This window comes from Oryx dammah, unplaced genomic scaffold (genome assembly GCF_014754425.2).
Source record: "Oryx dammah isolate SB20612 unplaced genomic scaffold, SCBI_Odam_1.1 HiC_scaffold_29, whole genome shotgun sequence".
NCBI classification, from domain to species: domain Eukaryota; kingdom Metazoa; phylum Chordata; class Mammalia; order Artiodactyla; family Bovidae; genus Oryx; species Oryx dammah.
Genome location: NW_024070213.1, coordinates 97,501,730 through 97,524,998, shown reverse-complemented (window position 1 = coordinate 97,524,998; position 23,269 = coordinate 97,501,730). Strand labels below are relative to the sequence as shown.

The following is a 23,269-nucleotide window of genomic DNA, read 5'->3' as shown; positions in this document are numbered from 1 at the left end:
GTAAGGTTCAAACTCAGTCAAGTACTAGTCTGCCAGAAACAAGCAGTGAGTTAGTAGGCCAAATGAGAAGGCACAGAAACACAACTTCCTTAGTTAGGGCATATTTTAAACACTGACTGATAAACCCCCATTTTTTTTTTTTCATTATGTAATTCTTGTCATAAAAAAAAAAAAAACCTACTGTGAAGAGAGAACACAGATACTCCATTCTCAGTATCTCAACTCTTTTGCATGCTGAATGAGGTGAGCTTTTACAACAGGCAGTACACTATAGCAGTTAAAAGCGTGTTCTCTGCAGCTAGAATGTCTAGGTTTGAGTCCTTCCTCTGGGCTTATAGGCTGTAAGACTTCAGCAAAGCTGCTTAACCTTTCTGTGCTGTGGGTTCTTGGGCTGTAGATTGGATAGGGTCGTTGTGAGGATAAGTTAATATTTCTTAGTGCTAACTACCAAGGTGGCACAAAAACCATTGTGTTGTTCTCAACATCTTAAACTGTTCCTCCAGACTTCAGAGCAGTCTAAGATCTACACCCCTAATATTTTCTATTTTTCTTCTCCAGTTTTCTCTTAGGTATATGTCACTAACATAACACACATCTCATTTTTTTTCCTCCCACATCTCATTTATTTGTCCTGTGAACTTGTCTCCCAGGTGGAAAAATAAGGCACCCAGTTTTGTTTTATTCATTGATGTATGCCCAGAGGGCTTCCCAGGTAGTGCCAGTGGTAAAGAACCATACAGGTTTGATCCCTGAGTTGGGAAGATCCCCTGGAGAAGGAAATAGCAACCCACTCCAGTATTCTGGCCTGGAGAATCCCATGGACAGAGGAGGCTAGCCAGCTACAGTCCACAGTGTCACAAAGAGTTTGACAAGACTGAAGCGACTTAGCATGTATGCATATGCCCAGAGCCTAGAAAAGTGCCAATCAGATAGAAGATACCCAATAAACACAATCGAACCCCGGTCTCCCGCATTGTAGGCAGACGCTTTACCCCCTGAGCTACCAGGGAAGCCTGATCACATATTCTTACCTTGTATTAACATCTCTGAAATTGGAATGTAATTTAATTATACACTTACAACTCCCAACACTAATTCTTTTTTTAGGGATTATATACAATATACGACAATGACCTAGATCTGATGAAAGACTGTATGTATCAATGAAGAAATTAATGAATGAAACAACTAAAGGGACACATAAACATCAGTTTTACCTAAACAAAATTCCTGTACGCTGAAGAATCATATTTCTATCTCACTTTCCATGATCATAAGCAGATCATACCAACAAAAGGCTACTTATTGTCTAGATCATTTTACTCGGGCATAAAACCTCCCCAATGATGAGTCACTTGTTATCATTTGCCTAGTTGATCAGTGACAAAATGTTCATTAGGTTTCTGAGTGAATTATTTCTAAATTAAACTAGAACTATTCCTTTTGGAAATGACATTCTTGTGAAAGCTGCTGTTGTTTATATTTATTCTTATAAGGAGTGTAAGTACAAATATAATGCTTATAAAATTCTTTAAAATAATATTTCACCATGACAAGCTATATATAAAGAGTAGGAGACAAAAGTCTGTACAAATTTTGACAAAAATTAAATTCACTATACTAGGAGAAAGGTGAGCAAGAGTTTTCTAGTAAATGAGGCGGAATGGCATTCACTCGTTTAATGGCACAAAACAGCAATAAAACATACACAATTTTGAGTGTTGAATATTTCTAGACTATCCACAACTTCCACGATATCATAAAAGAGGTACATAATCATTCCCTTCCCCTAAATTTAGAAACTAATGTATTAGGTGTAACTTTTCAGTTAATTTAAGAAACTTCACTAATTAAACCAAAATCAACGTAAGGAGCACTGCCTGAAATAAGAGAAGAAAAGAAATTGCAGTGCAAACTAAACAGAAACTAAGACCATTAAAAATAACACACCATGGAGGGATTTTTAGTTATGAGAAGACGAGAGTTCTGAGTAACTAATAGCAGGGAAACATAGAGCTATGGTTGGGGAAAGTGCAGTTAAGGGCAGGTTTCAAAGTAAAGTTCAGTATCACTTTCAGTTATATTGAGGGTTTTTAAAAAATATTAATGCTTTTGATCAATTTGGTGATACTGAAACATCCAATGATTAGGTTTTAGATTAAATGTAGTTAAGCACAGATGGTTAAATTACTGAATCAACCAACTGAGAACAGTGTAAGTAATGTACAAATCTCTAAAGTCATATGAAGTTAGCTGAAACTTTAAGACTTGCATAATGAACAAGCTACAATTCTGTCATATTACATTGCTTCAAGCCCACGTGTCTGTTCTGATTCCTTGAAGCAGCTCTTAAAATGGTGCAGCATATTTAAGGTATAACTGAGAACTCCATGTCTCCAGTGGTTCTGACTTGAGGAAAAGATCAAGACCATCTGGAAGACTTTACAGAAAAAAGAACATACTCCAAGTGACCTGAGGAAGCCCTTTAAGGAAATGGGAATATTGACATCAGCTTCCTCAGAAAAATTAAAGTAACTACCCATCATTAAAACAATGAGCAATTCGCATAGAATTATATAAAGGTTTCAAAGAATCTTTTGGTATGATTTAAAATTCTTTGACAATTTTGGAAATGACTTTTTGCTATTACCCCAAAATTTATCACAAGTAGTGGCACAGCATAAGATGCTTCCGGAAAAATGATTTCTCTAGAACTGGCTTTAGACAGATACTCCTTTCTACATAAAGATATAAAGGATATATACTAATATCCTTTAAACTTTTAACATTACTAACCACCTATTCTTACTAAAATAAACTGTAACCACCAAACACTCACCTTCATATATTTGCCTGCCGCTTCCTTTGCAGTGTGTAGAAATGCCTCCCTGAAAATCCCTAACCTTAATTTCACATTTAACATGATCAGTGTATAAAAGAAAGGTCATCCTTTGAAAACCCTTCAAAGATCATAATGTAATGAAGTTATAATGAATTCTTCTGCTTCTCAAAAAGAAATTTACTACAAATCAAGAATTATAAAACCAAAGACTTCTTTGAACACGGAAATTGAATATAATTCTAAGATTGAAAACTATTTTTAATCAAAGGAAATGTCTGCTAAATAAAAAATTGCCATCTAATCTACTCCATTTGCTCTGGTACCTTCAGAACAAATTGCTAAAGTTTTAGGTTTTTTTTTTTTTAAAACAACAATTCAGTCAGCTACAGGCAGTGAAAACTATTTTAAGCTGCCTGGCAAAATGAAGGATAGTGAGCAGGGTTTATTTCTACAGAATCTCCTGGGAACTACCAAGCCTGGTTCCACCCTCCAAAGCTCAAGTGGAAAGACAACCATGCTCTTTAATAAACAAGCAGCAATATGTGTGACAGTACAAAATCCTTCCTCCCACCAACTTAAAATAAATAAATTACTGTGCAATACTATTTTTTGATCTAAAGTTACTTTACACCAATCTGATAGCTGCTGCTGCTGCTAAGTCGCTTTAGTTGTGTCCGACTCTGTGCAACCCCATAGACAGCAGCCCACCAGGCTCCCCTGTCCCTGGGATTCTCCAGGCAAGAACACTGGAGTGGGTTGCCATTTCCTTCTCCAATGCATGAAAGTGAAAAGTGAAAGGGAAGTCGCTCAGTTGTGTCCAACTCTTTGCGACCCCATGGACTGCAGCTCACCAGGCTCCTCTGTTCAAGGGATTTTCCAGGCAAGAGTACTGGAGTGGGGTGCCATTGCCTTCTCCGAATCTGATAGCTAAACCACCTTAAATGTTAAAAAAGTATGGCATCATCAAACAACAGCTAAGACAATCTAAGCATGCTTTTTTATGAGCCAATCACAGCACTTACTGAACAAAGTACTAAAGAGGGATGTAACACAGCTCACCTTCATTGGGAGATGTTTTTAACCTGGTGCAGATTCCATAGACGTCTCCATAGCTTTCCTGTATTTTCCGTACTGCGTCTGTGGACCTGAGCTCCATGAGGGCCCGCAGCTCTGCGAGTGTAATTCCAAAGTCTCCATCGTGATTAGCTTCCTTCAAAGAGTTTTTTACTCCACCATATGCAACTGAGTTGTTTGCCATGTCGCCCATTACAGGTATAATTTATTAGGAGGAAAATGTTTCCCAAAAGACTCTGTAATTTTCACTTGATATATTTCCAAGGAGAAAATCTCTTAAATAGGAAAATCTTTCTTAAACCAAACATTCATCATATGACTTTGTAAAGGAGCATCAGCAGCATTTCCCAGGGAAGTATCTTGACCTTTGGCCCATGACTAGTTTCTTCCTATCAGTCATGAGAGGTACATATCTGTAAGAAGAAAATATTTAAAGTGAGTAAAATGCATCTGAGAGTGTTATGCATATAAGCATATTTTGTCATCAGATACCTAATCAAAATATACCATTTAACTGCAAAAATAAGTCTCGCACTCCTTAAAATGTTTTGCATGATAAAAGTTCAAAGTATAACTTCTAAATAAAACTGTGTATCAAGAGACATGATATTCCACCATTATTAAATAAAACTGTATTTCACATGACCGATTGAAATAATTATCATTAAGCACATGTTACAAGAAATACGTTAGCTGCTTTAAATTCATTCTCTCACTTTATCATCACAATTTAATCCCATGAGGTGTTATTACTCCTTACTCTACTGAGAAGAATAGGCCTCAGATAAATTGAGGAGTTTCTATACAGCCAACAAATGCCTGACATGAATGACCTAGGATGCCTCTAAGCTCATGTTCCTTCAAATACACACTATCCTCTCTCTCCAAACCTTTCATATAGAAGAGTGCCTGAAAAGGCGAAAAGCACCAGGAACCTTCTCACATGCTTTCTTGCAGTTCTCCTGGGCCACTCTGTGATGCCAGCACCTCTTGGCTTCCTAAAACTATCTTTCACCTATTTCACATTTTCCAACTGGTTTCTGTCACATGCTGCCAGCTCGGGTCTTCACCGACTAGCTATCTGAAGAAATCAGATACCCCTTAGCCACTCTTCACTGTTACTCTATTTTCTTTGCTGGCCCTTAGTATTACCTGAAATTATCTTGCTCACTTATTTACTTATTTGTTGTCTCCCTCCACCCACAACATTAGTTCCGAAGGCTGGGCACGGGTTGGTCCATTTTTATATCCTGAGAACCTAGAACTGGGTCGGACCCGTGGAAGACATTCAGTAAGCATTTCAAGAATGAGTGAATGCATTACTGTAATTTTCTTCACAACAACCGGTTGGCTGAATGGGCAAATATGGAACCCATAGATAGATAGACGGCCCACATGAGTATCTGCCGATTTTGGTATTGGGGGGTTGGGGGGCTATTTTGGCCTAGAACCAATCTCCTGCCAATACCAAGGGACAAATGTGCTTTCAAGTTCTCCTCTTACTCTAAACCAACTAAAAACAAGCTCTCAACTTCTCCCTCTCAATATATGTCCTTTTCAACTAGGACCACAAGGTTAACATGCCTGACAATGGATTCATTTTATTCCCTAATTGGAAAGCCCCTTCCCCACTATCATCATCCTAATCATGCGGGCTTCAGCTCTTAAATCATCTTTGATTCTGTCCACCTCAGCTTCAGTGAGTTAGCTGAGCTCAGGTAATCGTTCCTTTGAAAAGCCTCTTCTGCACACTCCCTTTTCTCCCCCATCTTCAAGTGCCCTACACAGATTACAATCACTACCCTCTAGTTTCTTTCTCATTCCATTATCTCCTTTAACCAATCCCTTCTACATTTTGAGGCTCTATTTAGTCTTTTAAATGACCACCGTGCCACTCTATCTAAACCTATACGATGAAAATACAGTCTTAATGTTAATATCTGTTGGGCATTTAAGACTACGCTCAATTTTACCTACTCAATTTCTTTGAGTAGGAATGCCCCATATTTAAGTAAGTAAGCGTTAGTCACTCAGTCATATCCAACTCTTTGCGACCCCATGGACAGCAGCCCACCAGGCTCCTCTGTCCACAAGATTTTCCAGGCAAGGATCCTGGAGTGGGTAGTCATTTCCTTCTCCAGGGGATCTTCCTGACCCAGGGATCAAACCTGGGTTTCCTGCAGTGCAGGCAGATTCTTTACCAACTGAGCTACAAGAGAAGCCCATATTTAATAAATGCTTAATGACTGGGCTTCCCTTGTGGCTCAGCTGGTAAAGAATCCACCTGCAATACAGGAAACCAGGGTTCGATCCCTGGGTTGGGAAGATCCCCTGGAGTAGGAAAAGGCTACCCACTCCAGTGTTCTGGCCTGGAGAATTCCATGGACTGTACAGTTCATGGGGTCGCAAAGAGTCGGACACAACTGAGTGACTTTCACTTTCACGAATGATGAGGAGGTAGAAAAGATTACTTGCAAGTGCAATTAGTCTTCAGCTATGGAATTGTTACAGGGATGTTTGCAAAATCGTGGTATGTGTTTCTTCCAGTTCAATATCCATCAGAACTGGCTAGAGGACTTGTTAGACTACAGATGCCAGCTGCAGAGTTTCAGCACGGCTAGGGCGGGCTCCACAATCTCTGTTTCTAACAAACTATCAGGTGACACGCTAGTAGTTCAGAGAGTGCAATGTGAGGACCCCTGGACAGGAGAACGGACAAAATGCTGATTCTCTGCCCACTGCTTAAAGACACCTGGGGAAGGAAAAGCTCGCTGGCCTTGGCTTAAATTTACAGGGATGTGACAGTTATGAATTCTGTAAGACATTTTCTTTCGTTGCCTGCTTTCACCCACTTCACAAATCCTTATGCTTGCCCAATTATTACGAATTTTACTCATCCCCTAGGCAAAGTGGGTTCATACTCACACAACAATTATTATAATAACTCGACTTCAAAAGCTGGAGAGGGTGGTTATTTTTACGATCTCTGTGTTTTCCTACCTAAAATTTCTTGGCATCTGAGCATCACACCAATCCTAGAGTAAATCATTATTATTTATTTAAGAAATAAAACAATTAAGATTCATCAGTCTACGTGTTGGAAGCATGTATGTCACCATTACTCCGGTTTCCAAAAAGAGAAATTTTCCTCAACAAGTTCTGGCCTCCTACCCATCTATCATCATCGAGCCGAAATGAACTGCTTGACTGATTTTCCGAGAACAAGGAGCTTCCTCACTTCCTTGCCTTCTTTGTAAACAGCATGTCTGTAAGACTCACGCCATCTGGTCTGAATTAGTAGGGGCAGACCCCCAGCTAAAAATCCTAGCATCCTTCAAAATGCCTGGGGTGGAGGTAAGTAACTGTTTAGTTCTGGGTTCAATACTAGAATTTCAGCTATCACACAAAACCTAAGTCATTCATTTCAGCTTCTGTCAGTAATAAAAGTAGTATTTTTATTCCTACGTGCCAATATTTGCCTTTTCTCTTGACAAAATTCATGCCAGAGAGAAGGGTGTTATTTACTGGGTGGCCCTTAAATTTCTCAACAATAAGGATACATAATAGAGCTAGAATCTGAAACTTCTATTTGCAAATCAAAAGTCATGTTTCTCTGCTTGAAGTCTTCACGTTTATCAGGCTGAAATGGAAATTTTGGTAGGTTAAACAGTCAAACAATACCAAATGTACCAATTTATATGATAAAACGAGAATTCACTAGACATTAGAGTGGTATTTGTTATCTGCTACCCCTGTCCTTCCCCAGCTCTCAGTGGTCCATCCCCATATCCGGATACTGCCCTGTCCATAAGGATGATGGGTTCAGTCATGTGCATGTGACTCAACAAAGGCCAACAGGGGGCAACGGGGCTTCTGCTGTGACTCTGGAATACAGGCTTGTTTCTTCTTACTGAACTTAAAACTGAGATGTGGACCGCCTCTGAGAATGCGTCTAAAAGGAAGGGAGGGAGAAAATATGGTTGTCGGTGCTGGATCATTTGGGTTCTTGCGTCAACCAACACCTAAAGTCTGTCCTAACCATGATCTTTTTGTTCTTTGTCAATAAACTCCTTTTGGAGGTTTTTCTATCACTTTGCAACTCGCAGGGCTTTGGTAAGTACATGATCACCGTGTTTAGTTCCCCCTACTGTGTGAAGAAAGAGAAGTCCAGAGAAAGCTACCCAATGCAAATGAACCCCTTTCCCAAAGTGCACTATCTGAACTACTAATTAACCCACAAATGAGAAATCGAACTGTTGTCTATTTCTAGATTGTCTACAACCTCGTCTGTTTTCCTCTCTTCCCTACTATTATTCACGCTTCTAGTCACCTAACTAGTAAACTGACCAAAATGCCAAGGACAACAAAAAAGCTTTGCTCTTTATTGTTAGCTTCACCATGACAATCAGGAGAGAGAAACACTATTTAGAACTGAGATACAACAGAAAGTAGAACATTTCCTTTGCTTCTCATTGTTCATGAAGAGATTCTGATCTTCCATTTGAAAAGTTTAAGAAGAAATCTTGGAAGCTGAGGCTCGACAAGAGGGGGGTTTTAAAGAAAACACCTATCTCCATAATTTATCCCAGAATCCCTAGATAATGTCTCTGATCCAAGAACTGTTGGTAATCTTTGAGTTATTACATAAAAAGACAGATGGTTTAAGACTAGAGTTGAGCAAAAATAGCTAGAGTCTTCAAAAAGAATGAGATGGATTCCAAGTGACACATAAGCTTTGCTGTGAATGGGCAGGCAGGACCCCAAAAGAAAACAAAAGGATGACTATGAAGTCTTAGCACTGAGTGAAGCTCATAAAGAGACAGTTTTGTTAATGTTACAAACCAATGCTTTCTTTCACAAGGTCACCTGACTCTGGATCACAGAATGGCTGTATGATATTATTTAGACTCAACAATGATGAGGACAACAAAAACACCACACATTAGAAAAACCGAAAGAAATAGCTGGACAGCTAAATAAATTTGGTGATGAAATATGGAGTTGGATGAAACACTGAACTCTAAAGTGATTATTAATATTATACAGTAACATGATTCCTGCAGGCAAGAAAACATATGCTACTATAACTAAGTGTACTAGCATAAGAGGAACAACCTGAAAGGTGTTATTTAATGCATTTTTGGGTTCCAAATTCCCGACTGTTCTAAACTTCTATTAGTGATGTGAAAACACAGAAGTTATACTTCTCTAATCTATAGATGACTTGAAGCTAGCTAACTCAGCAAGTGTACCAGATGACAGAATTAGAATCTGGAAAGACAGGTGGAAATGGGAAGTTAACTATAATTAGTACAAAGGTATGATCTCTTACATTTAATTTCAAAAACACAACTGTACAAATATGATATACAAGAAACCCAACAGTGTACATTCAAAGACAAAGGTTCAGTTTACTCAAAGCATTGGCTTGATGTTAATTATCATGATGCAAGTGCTTTCCCCTCCCATTCCCAAGCTGTCTTAGGTAGCAATGACAGGAGTATTAAAAACTAACAAAGGGAGTTAACAAACCCTTTCTACTTTGCTTTGCACAAACACACTTATGTTACAGGATCATGCAACACAGATACAACATAACACGCCTCCCTAAATGTGTGTCTGTACATAAAACAATGTGAACTTAGCCTGGCACACAGTAAACTGTAAATGCATGTGAGCTATTTTTATTGTTGGGCTTCCCTGGTGCCTGAGTGGTAAAGAATCTGCCTGCCAATGCACGAGATGCCGTCCAACCCCTGGGTCAAAGATCCCTTGGAGAAGGAAATGGTAGCCCACTCCAGTATTCCTGCCTGAGATGTGAATCTCAGAGGAGCCTGGTGGGCTACTGTCCATACAGCCACAAAAGAGTTGGCCATGACTTAGCAACTAAACAACAACAAACAAATTTTTATTGTTAAGACGTCTAAACCTAAATAAACAGAGAATTCTGATGATAAGTCTAATATAGGTGAAGCTCTGCTATACAGATAAAGCATATGATGACTGAATACATCAAAAAGACTAATGAACAAAAGAGCGGCGCCAACTTGTATGTGTATTATAGACAACAGGCCAACTAGACTTTGCATTGGTCAGGTCTGAATTACCATGAGATGCACAGTGTGAAAAATAATAAAGAGAATGTTGAAGACATCAGAAAACCAGCCCATTACAGATGTGGAAAGAATTTAGTCTAGGAGAGGAATATCTCAAGATGGCTATTTTCAAACATTTGAAAATTTTAAAAAACTTTCACTGAAGTATTGCTGATTTACAGTGTTGTGTTAATTTCTGCTATATAGCAAAGGGAATCAGTTATACATATATATATATATATATTCTTCTTCATATTCATTTCCATTCTGTTTTATCACGGGATACTGAATAAAGTTCCCTGTCCTACACAGTAGGACCTTGTTGCTTATCCATCCTGTGTATAACAGTTTATATCGGCTAATCCCAGACTCCGACCCCTTCTCTCTCCCTCTCCACTCTTCCACTTGTGTGCAGGCAACCACACGTCTGTTTGCTATCTCTGTGAGTCTATCGTGTCATAGATGTGTTCATTTGTGTTGAACTGTAGATTTCTCATATAAGTGACAGCATAAAACATTTGAAAATTTGCAGTGTAGAATAGTGACTAGATATATTCTATAGTGGAGGGCACAAGTATGAAATGAAAGAAAGTTACAGAGAGGTAGATTTTTGGCTGAGGCAGCACTTATTAGTAACAAGTCATCCCATACTGGAATGGATCTGTAACAGTTATTAATTTTATGTCAATTTGACTAGATCCCATGGACCTCAGATATTTGGCCAAACATTATTTATGGGTATGCCTACAAGGGTGTTTCTGGATGAGATTAGCAGGTGAATGAATAGACTAAGTAAAGCAGACCGCTCTTTGTGATGTAGGTGGGCATCATCCAATCCAGTGTGCACCCAAACAAAAGAAAAAATGGTAAATCGTACCCCACTCCCTGCCTGACTGTCCAGTCTTCAGCCCTCAGACTGGGAAATTGCCCATCGACTTCCTTGGCTCTCAGGCCTTCAAACTGAATGAAACCACAAGCTTGCCTGAGTCTTTACTTTGTAGATGGCAGACTGTGGGACTTCTCAGTCCCCGTAACTGCCTGAGCAAATTCCTCCTGATAAATCACTATATGGGTAGATGATCAATCACTATACAGACAGATTTCCCATTGGTTCTTTCTTTTCTCTGGAGAGGGAGAACTCTGACCAATAAAGGGTCCCTTGGTCAGTCAGACTCTCTACCCTTGGAGCTGATGAAGCTATACTGACAGAATGTATGGAGGACAGTTCAAAACTTGAAGACAGCCCATCTGTTCTGGTGATGACTCAAGTCCCGACGGGCTTCCCTGGTGGCTCACTCGGTAAAGAATCCGCCTGCTTTAAAAAAAAAAAAAAAAAAGAATCCGCCTGCAACACGGGAGACCTGGGTTTATCTCTGGGTTGGGAAGATTCCCCTCGACAAGGGCATGGCAACCCACTCCAGTGTTCTTGCCTGGAGAATTACCATGGATAGAGGAGCCTGGCGGGCTATACAGTCTATGCGGTTGCAAAGAGTTGGACATGGCTGAGTGACTAAGCACACACACACACACACACACACACACACACACGTCTTGAAAGTCCATCCCTGTTTTAAAAAAATAACACCATCAGTCCTGATGCAGTAAGGATGCTTTCTACATGTACACAACTTCTATTCAGCACTCCATTCCTGTAATCCTCAACTGCTTAGCTTTTAAAAATCAAGATTCCTTTTAGACAAGATTAGGTCAAAGACAACATAACCCAGATGGGAAAACTTACTCTTTTTTGTATACAGTGTATGAAACATAACATCTAATTTGAAGATCTGCTAATTGTGGTCATCGGCTTAGGAAAGACATTTCATTAATTTCAACTTTAGATTTATGCAAACTGGTTATAAATCAAAATTTGTTAGAAACTAATCTTTTCATTTAAACTTTCATTAATCTCTTAATGTGTCCTTCAAGTCAACTAAAGATTCCCAAGTAATTTTGATTTTTCCAAATCACTCCCAACTCAGGATAAAATTCCAAACCTAACAGAAAAAGTTACAGTCCTAAATCTTAATCTTTAATTTTTTAATGCTTACAGATTCTGTAATTAATTCAGTACATTAAGTTACTTCTGATTTCATATATTCTTTCCCAAGGAAATTCCAACATTTCTCTTAAGGTATCTACACTGAAATAACTCAATGTCTTCAAATTTTCATTCATATACCAAAGTAACTTAAGTGTTAGGTCAAATTTCTATTTACTAGATCTATCATATATCTCAGTAAACATGAAAGTTAAAAAAAAAAAAGTATTTACAAAGATTCTTAGTCTATGACTCCTTCTGAAGAAGTGAAGTGAAGTCCCTCAGTCGTGTCCGACTCTTTGCGATCACATGGACTGTAGTCTACCAGGCTTCTCTGTCTATTCGATTTTACTGTAGTGGGTTGCCATTTCCTTCTCCAGGGGACTTTCCTGACCCAGGGATCGAACCCAGGTCTCCTGCATTGCAGGCAGACGCTTTACCCTCTGAGCCACCAGGGAAGCCACAACTCCTTCTATAGGAACACAAATTATGGATCTGGGGTTTGGCAGGGGACCCTCTAAAGATAAAGTGAAAGTGAAGTCGCCCAGTCGTGTCCAACTCTTTGCGACCCCATGGACTGTAGCCTACCAGGCTCCTCCCTCCATGGGATTCTCCAGGCAAGAGTACTGGAGTGGGTTGCCATTTCCTTCTCCAGGGCTCTAAAGATAAAGACAGCTTATTTTCATTCACTTAATGATAAAAGTTATAAGTTTCTAAATCAATACACCAACAATGAACAAAATTTAAAAAGCCAGTATTCTGCTAAAAAAATTATTACATAACAAAGAATCAGAATTAAACAACTGAAAGGCATGTTGAAGATCAAATCCAATGGTTCATTTTATGGCAATGAAACCAAATACTCATCATCATCTACTGCCAAAAAGAACGAAAGAAAGCAAGCATTAAATGCTCACAAAAACCATTAAAAGAAGGGTAGAAAGATCAAAATTTAAAACATGGGATAAATCATAACAACATGTAAGTTCTACGGAGGCTACTATCAAGAAAATAGCTGGCAGTGTACCTCAAATGGGTACTACTACCTAAGCTGTTACACACCATCTGACTGACAAAAGTTTTTGACTGCAGCCTTTCAAAAAAGAAGACTCAAGTTATCTCCATTTTCATATATATTTTTTAAAATTTAAATTTATTTATTTTAATTGGAGGCTAATTACTTTACAATACTGTATTGGTTTTGCCATACATCAACATGAATCCACCACAGGTGTACACGTGCTCCCTATCCTGAACCCCCCTCCCTCCTCCCTCCCCGTACCATCCCTCTGGGTCATCCCAGTGCACCAGCCCTGAGCATCCTGTATCCTGCATCAAACCTAGACTGGCGATTCATTTTCTCTTTGATATTATACATGTTTCAATGCCATTCTCCCACATCATCCCACCCTCTCCCTCTCCCACAGAGTCCAAAAGACTGTTCTATACATCTGTGTTTCTTTTGCTGTCTCGCATACAGGGTTATCATTACCATCTTTCTAAATTCCGTATATATGCATTAGTATACTGTATTGGTGTTTTTCTTTCTGGCTCACTTCACTCTGTATAATCGGCTCCAGTTTCATCCACCTCATTAGAACGGATTCAAATGTTTTCTTTTTAATGGCTGAGTAATACTCCATAGTGTATATGTACCACTGCTTTCTTATCCATTCATCTGCTGATGGACATCTAGGTTGCTTCCATGTCCTGGCTATTGCAAACAGTGCTGTGATGAACATCGGGGTACATGTATCTCTTTCAATTCTGGTTTCCTTGGTGTGTATGCCCAGCAGTGGGATTGCTGGGTCATAAGGCAGTTCTATTTCCAGTTTTTTAAGGAATCTCCACACTGTTCTCCATAGTTGCTGTACTAGTTTGCATTCCCACCAACAACAGTGTAAGAGGGTCCCCTTTTCTCCACACCCTCTCCAGCACTTATTGCTTGTCATTTTTTAAAAAAACATAAAAATTGATTCAAATTCCTTTGTAGACAGGCAGCTATGAGAAGAGGGACACTATCTTTATAGCTGTTTCTCACTGTGGCTCCTACTGGCACTTTATTGACTATGAGCACTATTTCATAAATTCAGAAATCCAGCCTCACCCAGCCCCTCCCTGCCCCACCCCATCAGATACTAGCAGTAACTCTCAGCCAGGGTGAGCAACCTGAAACTCCCCACCTTAAATGTTCCCTAAGGGAGGCAGACTGTATACCTATGATTAAACTTAAGAGGAAATGGCAATCCATTCCAGGAGTCTTGCGTGAAAAAACCCATGGACAGAGGAACCAGGCAGGCTTCAGACCATGGGGTGGCAAAGTGTCGGACACGACCGAGTGACTAAGCATCCTTTCTACACACTGAACATTTATTTACCTTTGATCTTCATATCTTAAACAAGAGGTACTACCCGCCTTCAAGTTCCTTATATAGTCACCTTCTGCAGAAAAAAACATGATACCTGCCTGACTCATATCCTAAAATGAAGTTTTTAAAAACTTAAAACAATTTTAATAAGAAATGATAAAAATTTACTGTAAATTGTTGAACTGGTTAAGTACCTACTGTAATATATGACTGTAATGGAGGAAAGAGCAGATGATATAATATCATACATATGAAGGAACAGACATCACAAGACCATGAGTGGCGGGAAGTTTCTTTTACAGGATTTTGTTATATTCAAATTATTTCATTAAAACACTGTGAAGAACCAAAGGACTGTTTGCTTTTAATATTACTCTGAACTGACTTTAATCGCATTTTAAGGGGCTTAAAGAAAACATACACACTTGCATAAAATATTAAGCTTGTTTAGAAAAGTCATTTACCTCGTGTAAAGAACCATACGCATATACAGCATAAAATCCACTGAACAGGATTTGCTTCATAAGAACTGACAAGCAGAAAATAAGCACTATCTACAAGGCCTGATTTATAAGTCCCCCCAAATTCATGAACATCATGGCTGTGTCTGTGCTGACAAAAAAACTAGCCCTACTGCTCCCAGCAAGTTACTTATCCACCAGAGTCTTTGAGAGACAGACTAAATACAATACTTGGAAGGGCAAGTTACAGATGCTGCCAGTGATAAATTCAGCATGACCGCTTTAGCAAACCTCTCAGTGTGGGAAGCAAGTAGATTAGAATAGTGGAGGCGCTAATTTGTTCTTCTAGTACAGCTTTTAACACACGGCTGCAATCATTTGTTTACCACTCTGTCTTCCCCAGTGATCTGTGAACTCAAGGCAGGATTTGTGCCATTTAATTTTAACCCCCAGCACTCTCAGGAATATAGTAGGTGCTCAATGTTTACCGAATAGAGACATTCTTTTTGAACCTTAGCTAAAAATCTATTTGAAAAGTAATCAATGCCAATTCAAACAGCAGAGCAAAACAAAATTTTCTAAACTTCTGTTTAAAATAATATGCTAGGTGTTTAGTTTGTTAAGAGAAAGTCATAAGATTCAAAGAGTTTGCAAACCAGTTTGGTATGCAAATACACAAATTTTCCTTTAAATTCTTTCAGACAATGTAAGTTAAGATTTCCAAGTAAATTATACAATGACTGCTACAAAGCAGTGGTTCTTAACCAGGTGCTAGACTTTACGCCAAGTAATAATGCCGAGCTTCAATACTTCACAAAGCCCAGAAAAAATGATGCATTTATTTGAGAAAATAATTTATTAGGATTACTCATGCTAAAATGATGCCAAATCAACATGTAAGAAAGTTAGTGATTAGATCTAAATAATAAAGAAATAATCTCACCCATAAAAGTCCATTGGAAAAATGACCCTCAATCCCACATCTAGCTACTGTCCTCTTAAATCTGCCATTTCTGTTTCATCTCCAACTCACAGATCACCCCATTTCTATCTAGCTGCTGCTCCTATGCCACACTGAAATGACTCTTCAAGGTGATCACTGACCTCTCTTGTTCCTAAATCTAATGGACACATTTAGTCCCTTTTATCTGACCTGATGGCAACCTCTGTTATTACTAACCACTTCGCTCTTGAAATGTTCTATTGCCTTCATTTCTCTGATGTTTGACTCCCGTTCCCACCATGGTGCCATCTCTGGTGGCCAGTTCTTTTTTTCACTGCTTGTTCCCCTTCTTGAATTAACTGTCAAGGGAATCAGTGGAGAGAGACTGGGTGGCACTGCAATCCTGACCATGATTGTTGCCATCTATTTGCAGTTAGCAAGCGTGAGATCAGTTTGTAGGTAACAACAACAATTTATCTGCATGTGCATTTACAAGATTAATTTTTTTTCCTTGCACAGCTCAGAATTTCACTGTTCAATTAAAATGATGAAGCCACACTATAGCACGCTGGCTTAGTAAAAGTGTGAAAAAAACACTCAGTTTCCTTATCGTAGTTCCCACTACAGCTCCCATTCCTCTTAGTCTTTATTTTATGAAGAAATAACTTTGTCAGCCCAAAGCAGAACAGTTCCTGTTAAACTGGGGCTGTAAGATAATCACTCTTTTGATATCTGTCATTTGCAGCACGGATGATTTGTTTATGACATCAAAGTCCTTAATTAAGCAGAATATATGATAAAATTGTAATGTGAACGATCCCCAACACAGGGATCTTCAAGTTCACTATAGATATTTTTGCTTTAGGATCAAACCAGTTGCAACCATTTTGCCCCAAACACCGATGATGCCTGTGTCTCTGGAAAGGTTGTCCTGAGCACCGATGAGTGCTTTCCAAACCTCAGCCTGCATCAGAATCACCTGAGGGGCTCCTTAATCCAGACTACTGGCGATCTCTGACTCCAGTTCAGTAGATCTAGGATAGGATGTAAGAAGAATTTGCGTTTCAAAAAATTTCTCTGGCAATGGAGATGCTACTGGTCTGGACAACCACTATTAGAGATACTAAGTAATCCCTGAAACTGGATTAAGGAACAAACTGTTGGATTACCACCTTAACCCCAAATTTCCCAACAACAATAGAAACAAATTATTCACAGTTCTTTATTATCCTGTTCTTCATCTGCATGAATACTTGAAAGTAGACCATACTCTAAAAATAGCCATTACTTTGATTTTTAATACCAAATATACTGATGTATTACACAAATACTGCAAATAATTTCCTTCAAAGAAACATGAAGACATACTGCTTTATTCTGAATTTACATAAAATGATTTTAAACTAAATATATCAAACTTTAACAAATTTAACAGAGAACTACAATTCAGAGATCTACCTTCTCCTACCTGCCCCCACTCCTCTGAGCCTCTGAAAAGCTCAGAAGGAAGGAAGTAATTTTATATAATCCAGTGCTGCTTACTAACAAATATAAGAACATATTATATCTACAGTTAAATATGAGAACGAAATGTTCTATCATTTTTCCAGCCTCCCTGGCTTGGAGCATTTCAACTATAGTCAAGAAAGCGATTTCTAAATTAAAACAGTGTTTTTCCCCTTCTGTTCAGGAGCTTGAAGGCAACATGAACACTTGAATGTCACACCAGCTGCTCTACCAGCCTACTCAGTTCTTAAGAGCTTCTCTCCTGTCAGTTCACAAGAACCTACACTTAACTGCTTAAGGAGGCAGGATGCTCATTATGTCACAGAACAAACTCACAAAAATAAAGTTGGCAATATTTAAGGAAGCATAACTCTTATCTGTAAATTTAACATGAGCTGTCTGTTTTCTTAATTAAAACTTCTAGATTTCAAGGACTATTTATTCCAATATTTAAACAACGGAACACAGAACGAAGGGCAGAAGACCCTTTTCCATTCCTTTCTCTCCTTTTTTTCTTTAAACCGTGTGATAGTACCTAACAGTCTTTTGCATTTTCCAGCCATAGATACTAAAGAATGGTCCAGTATATCAATACTCACTTCTGCAACGCATTCAAAGCATCTGGCTAAAATATAAGGTAAGTTTATTTTAAGACGATGTGAGGCAAGAAGCTGACTTAGAGTTCACTCGCCAAAATGCAAAGAATAAGGACATTAGTGGATGTGTTGAATCATAACCACCCAACACATCACACTGATGATCCTTTAAACTCTGGCTTCACACAATTCCTGACCTTCCTTCCAAGACTCTGATTTGTACTCTGTGACTGCTATTCAAGGGGAGAACTGCACATTACGAGTCATGCTCACTGGGAACTGTTTATTCAAGACTTCCTCTCTGGAAGTCTTGAATAAACTTCTCTTTATTTCTCTTATACAGAATGGAATCTTATGTAGCCATTCTGACCTTCAGGCTCAAAGGCAATCAAGACCCTTTCTGATCATACCTGCCTTCCTAAAAAAGGCTAGCTTCCCAATGGCCAGTGACTGCAGTTTTGCTTGTTTGTCCTCTGTGCTCTTTCATTCTCATCCTACACCCATCTGGTTACTTAGCTACCCCTGAAAAGACATATCAACTGGCTGAGCAACGGAGGGAGAAATTTTAAAAACTGAGTTCTTAGTTCCATTAGAAACTTGTTTTTCTCAGTCACATACGATCCACTGACACATCTCCAACACCCGCGCCTGTTCATTTTTCTACTCAGATTCTCCTGAATTTCCTCCTGCCCCTGCCTCTCCAGGCTACTCAAGGCTACTCCCAGACCTTATTTCCTGAACTGCCACTGCAAGCCCCAACCACCACTTTATACTGGTTCCTTCAACTTCCATATTCAGATACATGCCACCCCGCAAGACTGTTCTCTCCTCCTCTTCCCAAAACAAGCCACTTTTGGAATTTACGAGACAAACCAGATCTCCTTTTCCACCTTTCCTTTTGTGTTTGGTTGCTCTGCTCAGTCATACCTGACTCTCTGCGGCCCCATGGACTGTAGCCTGCCGGGCTCCTCTGTCCATGGGAGTCTACAGGCAAGGATACTGGACAGAGCGGGCTGCCGTTTCCTACCCCCAGGAATCTTCCAGGAATCTTCCAGGCCCTGGGCTGAACCCGTGCCCCTTGCATCTCCTGCACTGGCAGGTGGGTTCTTTACCCTGGTGGCTCAGCTGGTAGAGAATCCACCTGCAATGTGGGCGACCTGAGTTCAATCCGCGGAAGATGCCCTGCAGAAGGAAACAGCTACCCAGTTTAGTATTCTGGCCTGGAGCATTCCATGGACACAGGAAGAGGACCCTGGCAGGCCAAAGTCCATGGGGTCACAAAGAGTTGGACGTGACTGAGCGACCTTCACTTTCTTTACCGTAAGTGCCAGCTGGTAAGTCCATCCTTTACCACCTCTCTGAATGAGGTCACTCTTCAGCTCTTCCTGGATCATCACTCACTGTGATGAGCAACCTGGATCCATCCTCACTCCTGACTTGGCTGCTTGTGTTGATTAACAATCTCGGGCTTCTTCTCAGTCCTCATCCTCCTATATATTTTTGTGTCATTTGACAGTCTTCCTCCCTTCTCTCCATTATCTTGCTTAGCACTCCCAGGTCTCTAGGCAATTCTCAGCCCACATATTTCCTGGCTTTTTACATTTTAACCATATCTTAAATGAGGTTCTCACCCAAGGATATCTCCGTAGGCCTCTCAGAACAGCAAATACCACATTATAACCTGTATCACAGCATTTGATCAAGCCCCAGGCCAATGTTTTCAACTGTTTCAACATCTGAATGTCTTGCAGCAAATCAAACTCAATCACCAATATTATCCTTATCTTCCTGAATCTGTTTTCTCTGAAGTTCCTATTAGTCCCAAACAAGTTCCTAAAGTCCCTGAGTACGGGCTTCCCTGGTGGCTCAGATGGTAAAGAATCTGTCTCCAACGCAGATTGGAGTATCAAACCCGGGGTCGATCCCAAAGAAAAGCAACGCCAAAGAATCCTCAAACTACTGCACAACTGCACTCATCTCACACGCTAGTAAAGTAATGCTCAAAATTCTCCAAGCCAGGCTTCAATAGTATGTGAACCATGAACTTCCAGACATTCAAGCTGGATTTTAAAAAGGCAGAGAAACAAGAGATCAAATTTCCAACATCAGTTGGATCATCGAAAAGGCAACAGAGATCCAGAAAAACATCTATTTTTGCTTAATTGACTATGCCAAAGCCTTTGACTGTGTGGATCACAACACACTGTGGAAAATTCTTAAAGAGCTGGGAATACCAGACATCTGACCTGCCTCTTGAGAAATCTGTATACAGGTCAGGAAGCAACAGTTAGAACTGGACATGGAACAACAGACTGGTTCCAAATCAGGAAAGAAGTACGTCAAGGCTGTATACTGTCACCTTGCTTCTTTAATTTATATGCAGAGTACATCATGAGAAACGTGGGCTGGATGAAGCACAGGCTGGAATCAAGATTGCCAGGAGAAATATCAATAACCTCAGACATGCAGATGACACCACCCTTATGGCAGAAAGAGAAGAGGAACTAAAAAGCCTCTTGATGAAAGTGAAAGAGGAGAATGAAAAAGTTGGCTTAAAACTCAACATTCAGAAAACTAAGATCATGGCATCTGGTCCCATCACTTCATGGCAAATAGATGGGGAAATAGTGACAGATTTTATTTTTGTGGGCTCCAAAATCACTGCAGATGGTGATTGCAGCCATGAAATTAAAAGATGCTTACTCCTTGGAAGAGAAGTCATGACCAACCTAGACAGCATATTAAAAAGCAGAGACATTAACTGCCAGCAAAGGTCTGTCTAGTCAAAGCTATGGTTTTTCCAGTGGTCATGTATGGATGTGAGAGTTGGACTATAAAGAAAGCTGAGCGCTGAAGAATTGATGCTTTTGAACTGTGGTGCTGGAGAAGGCTCTTGACAGTCCATTGGACTGCAAGGAGATCCAATCAGTTCATCCTAAAGGAAATCAGTCCTGAAGATTCACCGGAAGGCCTGATGCTGAAGATGAAATTTCAATACTCTGGCCAGCTGTTGCAAAGAGGTGACTCATTTGAAAAGACCCTGATGCTGGGAAAGACTGAAGGCGGGAGGAGAAGGGGATGACAGAGGATGAGGTGGTTGGATGGCATCACCAACTCAACGGACATGAGTTTTGAGTAAACTCTGGGAGTTGGTGATGGACAGGGAGGCCTGGTGTGCCGTAGTACATGGGGTCTCAAAGAGTTGGACAACTGAGCAACTGAACTGAAACCTGAGTAAAGCCCTACATCCACGGCAATTTCTTCAAGTTTACAGCCTAAATGAGGGAGAAAGACAAGTAAACAAGCTGGAATCAAGACTGCCAGGAGAAATATCAACAATCTCAGATATGCAGATGATACCACTTCAATGGCAGAAAGCAAAGAGGAACTAAAGAGCCTCTTGATGAAGGTGAAAGAGGAGAGTCAGAAAGCTGGCTTAAAATTCAACATTCAAAAAATTAAGATCTTGGTATCTGGTCCCATCACTTCATGGCAAATATATGGGGAAAGAGTGGAAACAATGACAGATTTTACTTTCTTGGGCTCCAAAACCACTGCAGAGAGTGACTGCAAATGCTTGCTCCTTAGAAGAAAAGCTATGACAAACCTAGATAGTGTTTGAGAGACAGAGACATCACTTTGCCGACAAAGGTCCGTCTAGTCAAAGGTATGGGTTTTTCCAGTAGTCACGTATGGATGTGAGAGTTGGACCGTGAAGAAGGCTGAGAGACGAAGGATTGATGCTTTTGAACTGTGGTGCAGAAGAAGACGCTTGAGAGTCCCTTGGACTGCAAGGAGAACAAGCCAGTCAATGCTAAAGGAAATCAACCCTGAATATTCACTGGAAGGACCGATACTGAAACTGAAGCTCCAATACTTTGGCCACTTGATGAGAAGAGCTGACTTACTATAAAAGACCCTGATGCTGGGAAAAACTGAGGGCAAGAGAAGAAAGGGCAGCAGCAGATGAGCTGGTTGGATGGCACCACTGATTCAATGGGTATGGCTCTGAGCAAACTCTGGGAGGTGGCGAAAGACGAGAAACCTGGTGTGCTGCAGTGTATGGAGTTGCAGTCAGACAAGACTCAGTGACTAAACAACAACAAGCAAACACGATGAGTTGCTGTAGAGAGCATCACGAATGGTTTGGTGAGCACACAAAGCGTCGAGTGTTACCGGGGATGTGGATCCGAGAAAGGCTTCACTGTCAGCGACACCTCTGGACTGAGGTGGGATGGGGCAAAGTGGATGAAGGGGGTTGAACACAGAGGGGTGGATACATCTGAGCAAAGGAGAATAAGGAGGTAGCTCAGTAAAGAGTTGATATCATCATAAAAACAACAACAACAATATCTTGTTGGAAGGTTTCTTGAAATAAACCTTTTCTTCTTAAATACAACTAAAGCTTTCTGAGGGAACCCAATTCCTGTTCTTTTTACAGTTCTTACAGAGGCTAATAAATTGCTTAACTATTCACTAGAATAAAAATGGTTAAGAGTCAATCTGAACTGTGGACGATCAATGCAATTAGAATCCTCAAACTCCCCTAACAGAGTGTTTAAACAAACAAGAATACACGTAATAACCAAAACTTCAGATTATTATAGTACTCGGGGAAAAAACATACAGATTTCAAAAGCTCTTGGCTTTTTGTTTCCTTATGATAATTTCTTAATACAAATGATTTTAAATCATCTTATAAAATAATGAGAGATTTTTTTTTTTATCGCTTTTGAGAAGGTCGGAACATGTTTCATTTCCTTTCTTGTGTGTTCAGTCGCTAAGTCGTCTCCGGACTCTTTGTGATCTTGTGGACTGCAGCCCACCAGGCTCCTCTGTCCATGGGATTTTCCAGGCAAGAATACTGGAGTGGGGTGCCATTTCTTCCTCTGGGGGATCCCAGACACTGGGACGGAAGCCACATCTCCAGTGTCTCCTGCATTGGCAGGCAGATTCTTTATCACTGAGCCATGTGGGAAATTTCCTTTCTTAGCACTAGCAAAAAGTAAAATGAAGGAACCAAGAAGGTGATCAGAAGGAAGCGGGTCTTTTAAGATGGTGGTAAGACACTGGGCAGCATTCAGCCTATGGGCATCTCCCCTGTGCAGAAGTCTTCAAAAGGAGAAACGTGGATGCTGAGGGCCTCAGCGTAGGATCATGTATCCAACCAACATCCCTTCTCTCATCCATTTGTTTTGGTACTGCTCTTAGACTCCGTAACTCCTTTGTCTTTGCACATGTTTCAAATAAGTCTCCGAGCATCATCTTTCCTAATGAAAACTGGCCTATTTCCTGCACCTTTCTCGTAACCTCTCCTTCAAGGTAAAGTTAACATGCCCGAC

The 23,269-nt window shown here is 40.0% G+C and overlaps 1 protein-coding gene across 6 annotated transcripts in view; it reads right to left on the bottom strand.

The window, feature by feature from the left end:
• ATP2B1 (ATPase plasma membrane Ca2+ transporting 1) overlaps positions 1–23,269 on the bottom strand; it is a 133,178-nt gene that overhangs the window by 68,540 nt on the left and 41,369 nt on the right. For all 6 annotated transcript variants that reach the window (XM_040234434.1, XM_040234437.1, XM_040234438.1 and 3 more), the window contains exon 2: positions 3,902–4,329. In XM_040234434.1, the coding sequence (XP_040090368.1) occupies positions 3,902–4,109 (208 nt within the window). In that variant the 5' untranslated portion in view covers positions 4,110–4,329. The remainder of the gene's footprint in view (positions 1–3,901; positions 4,330–23,269) is intronic.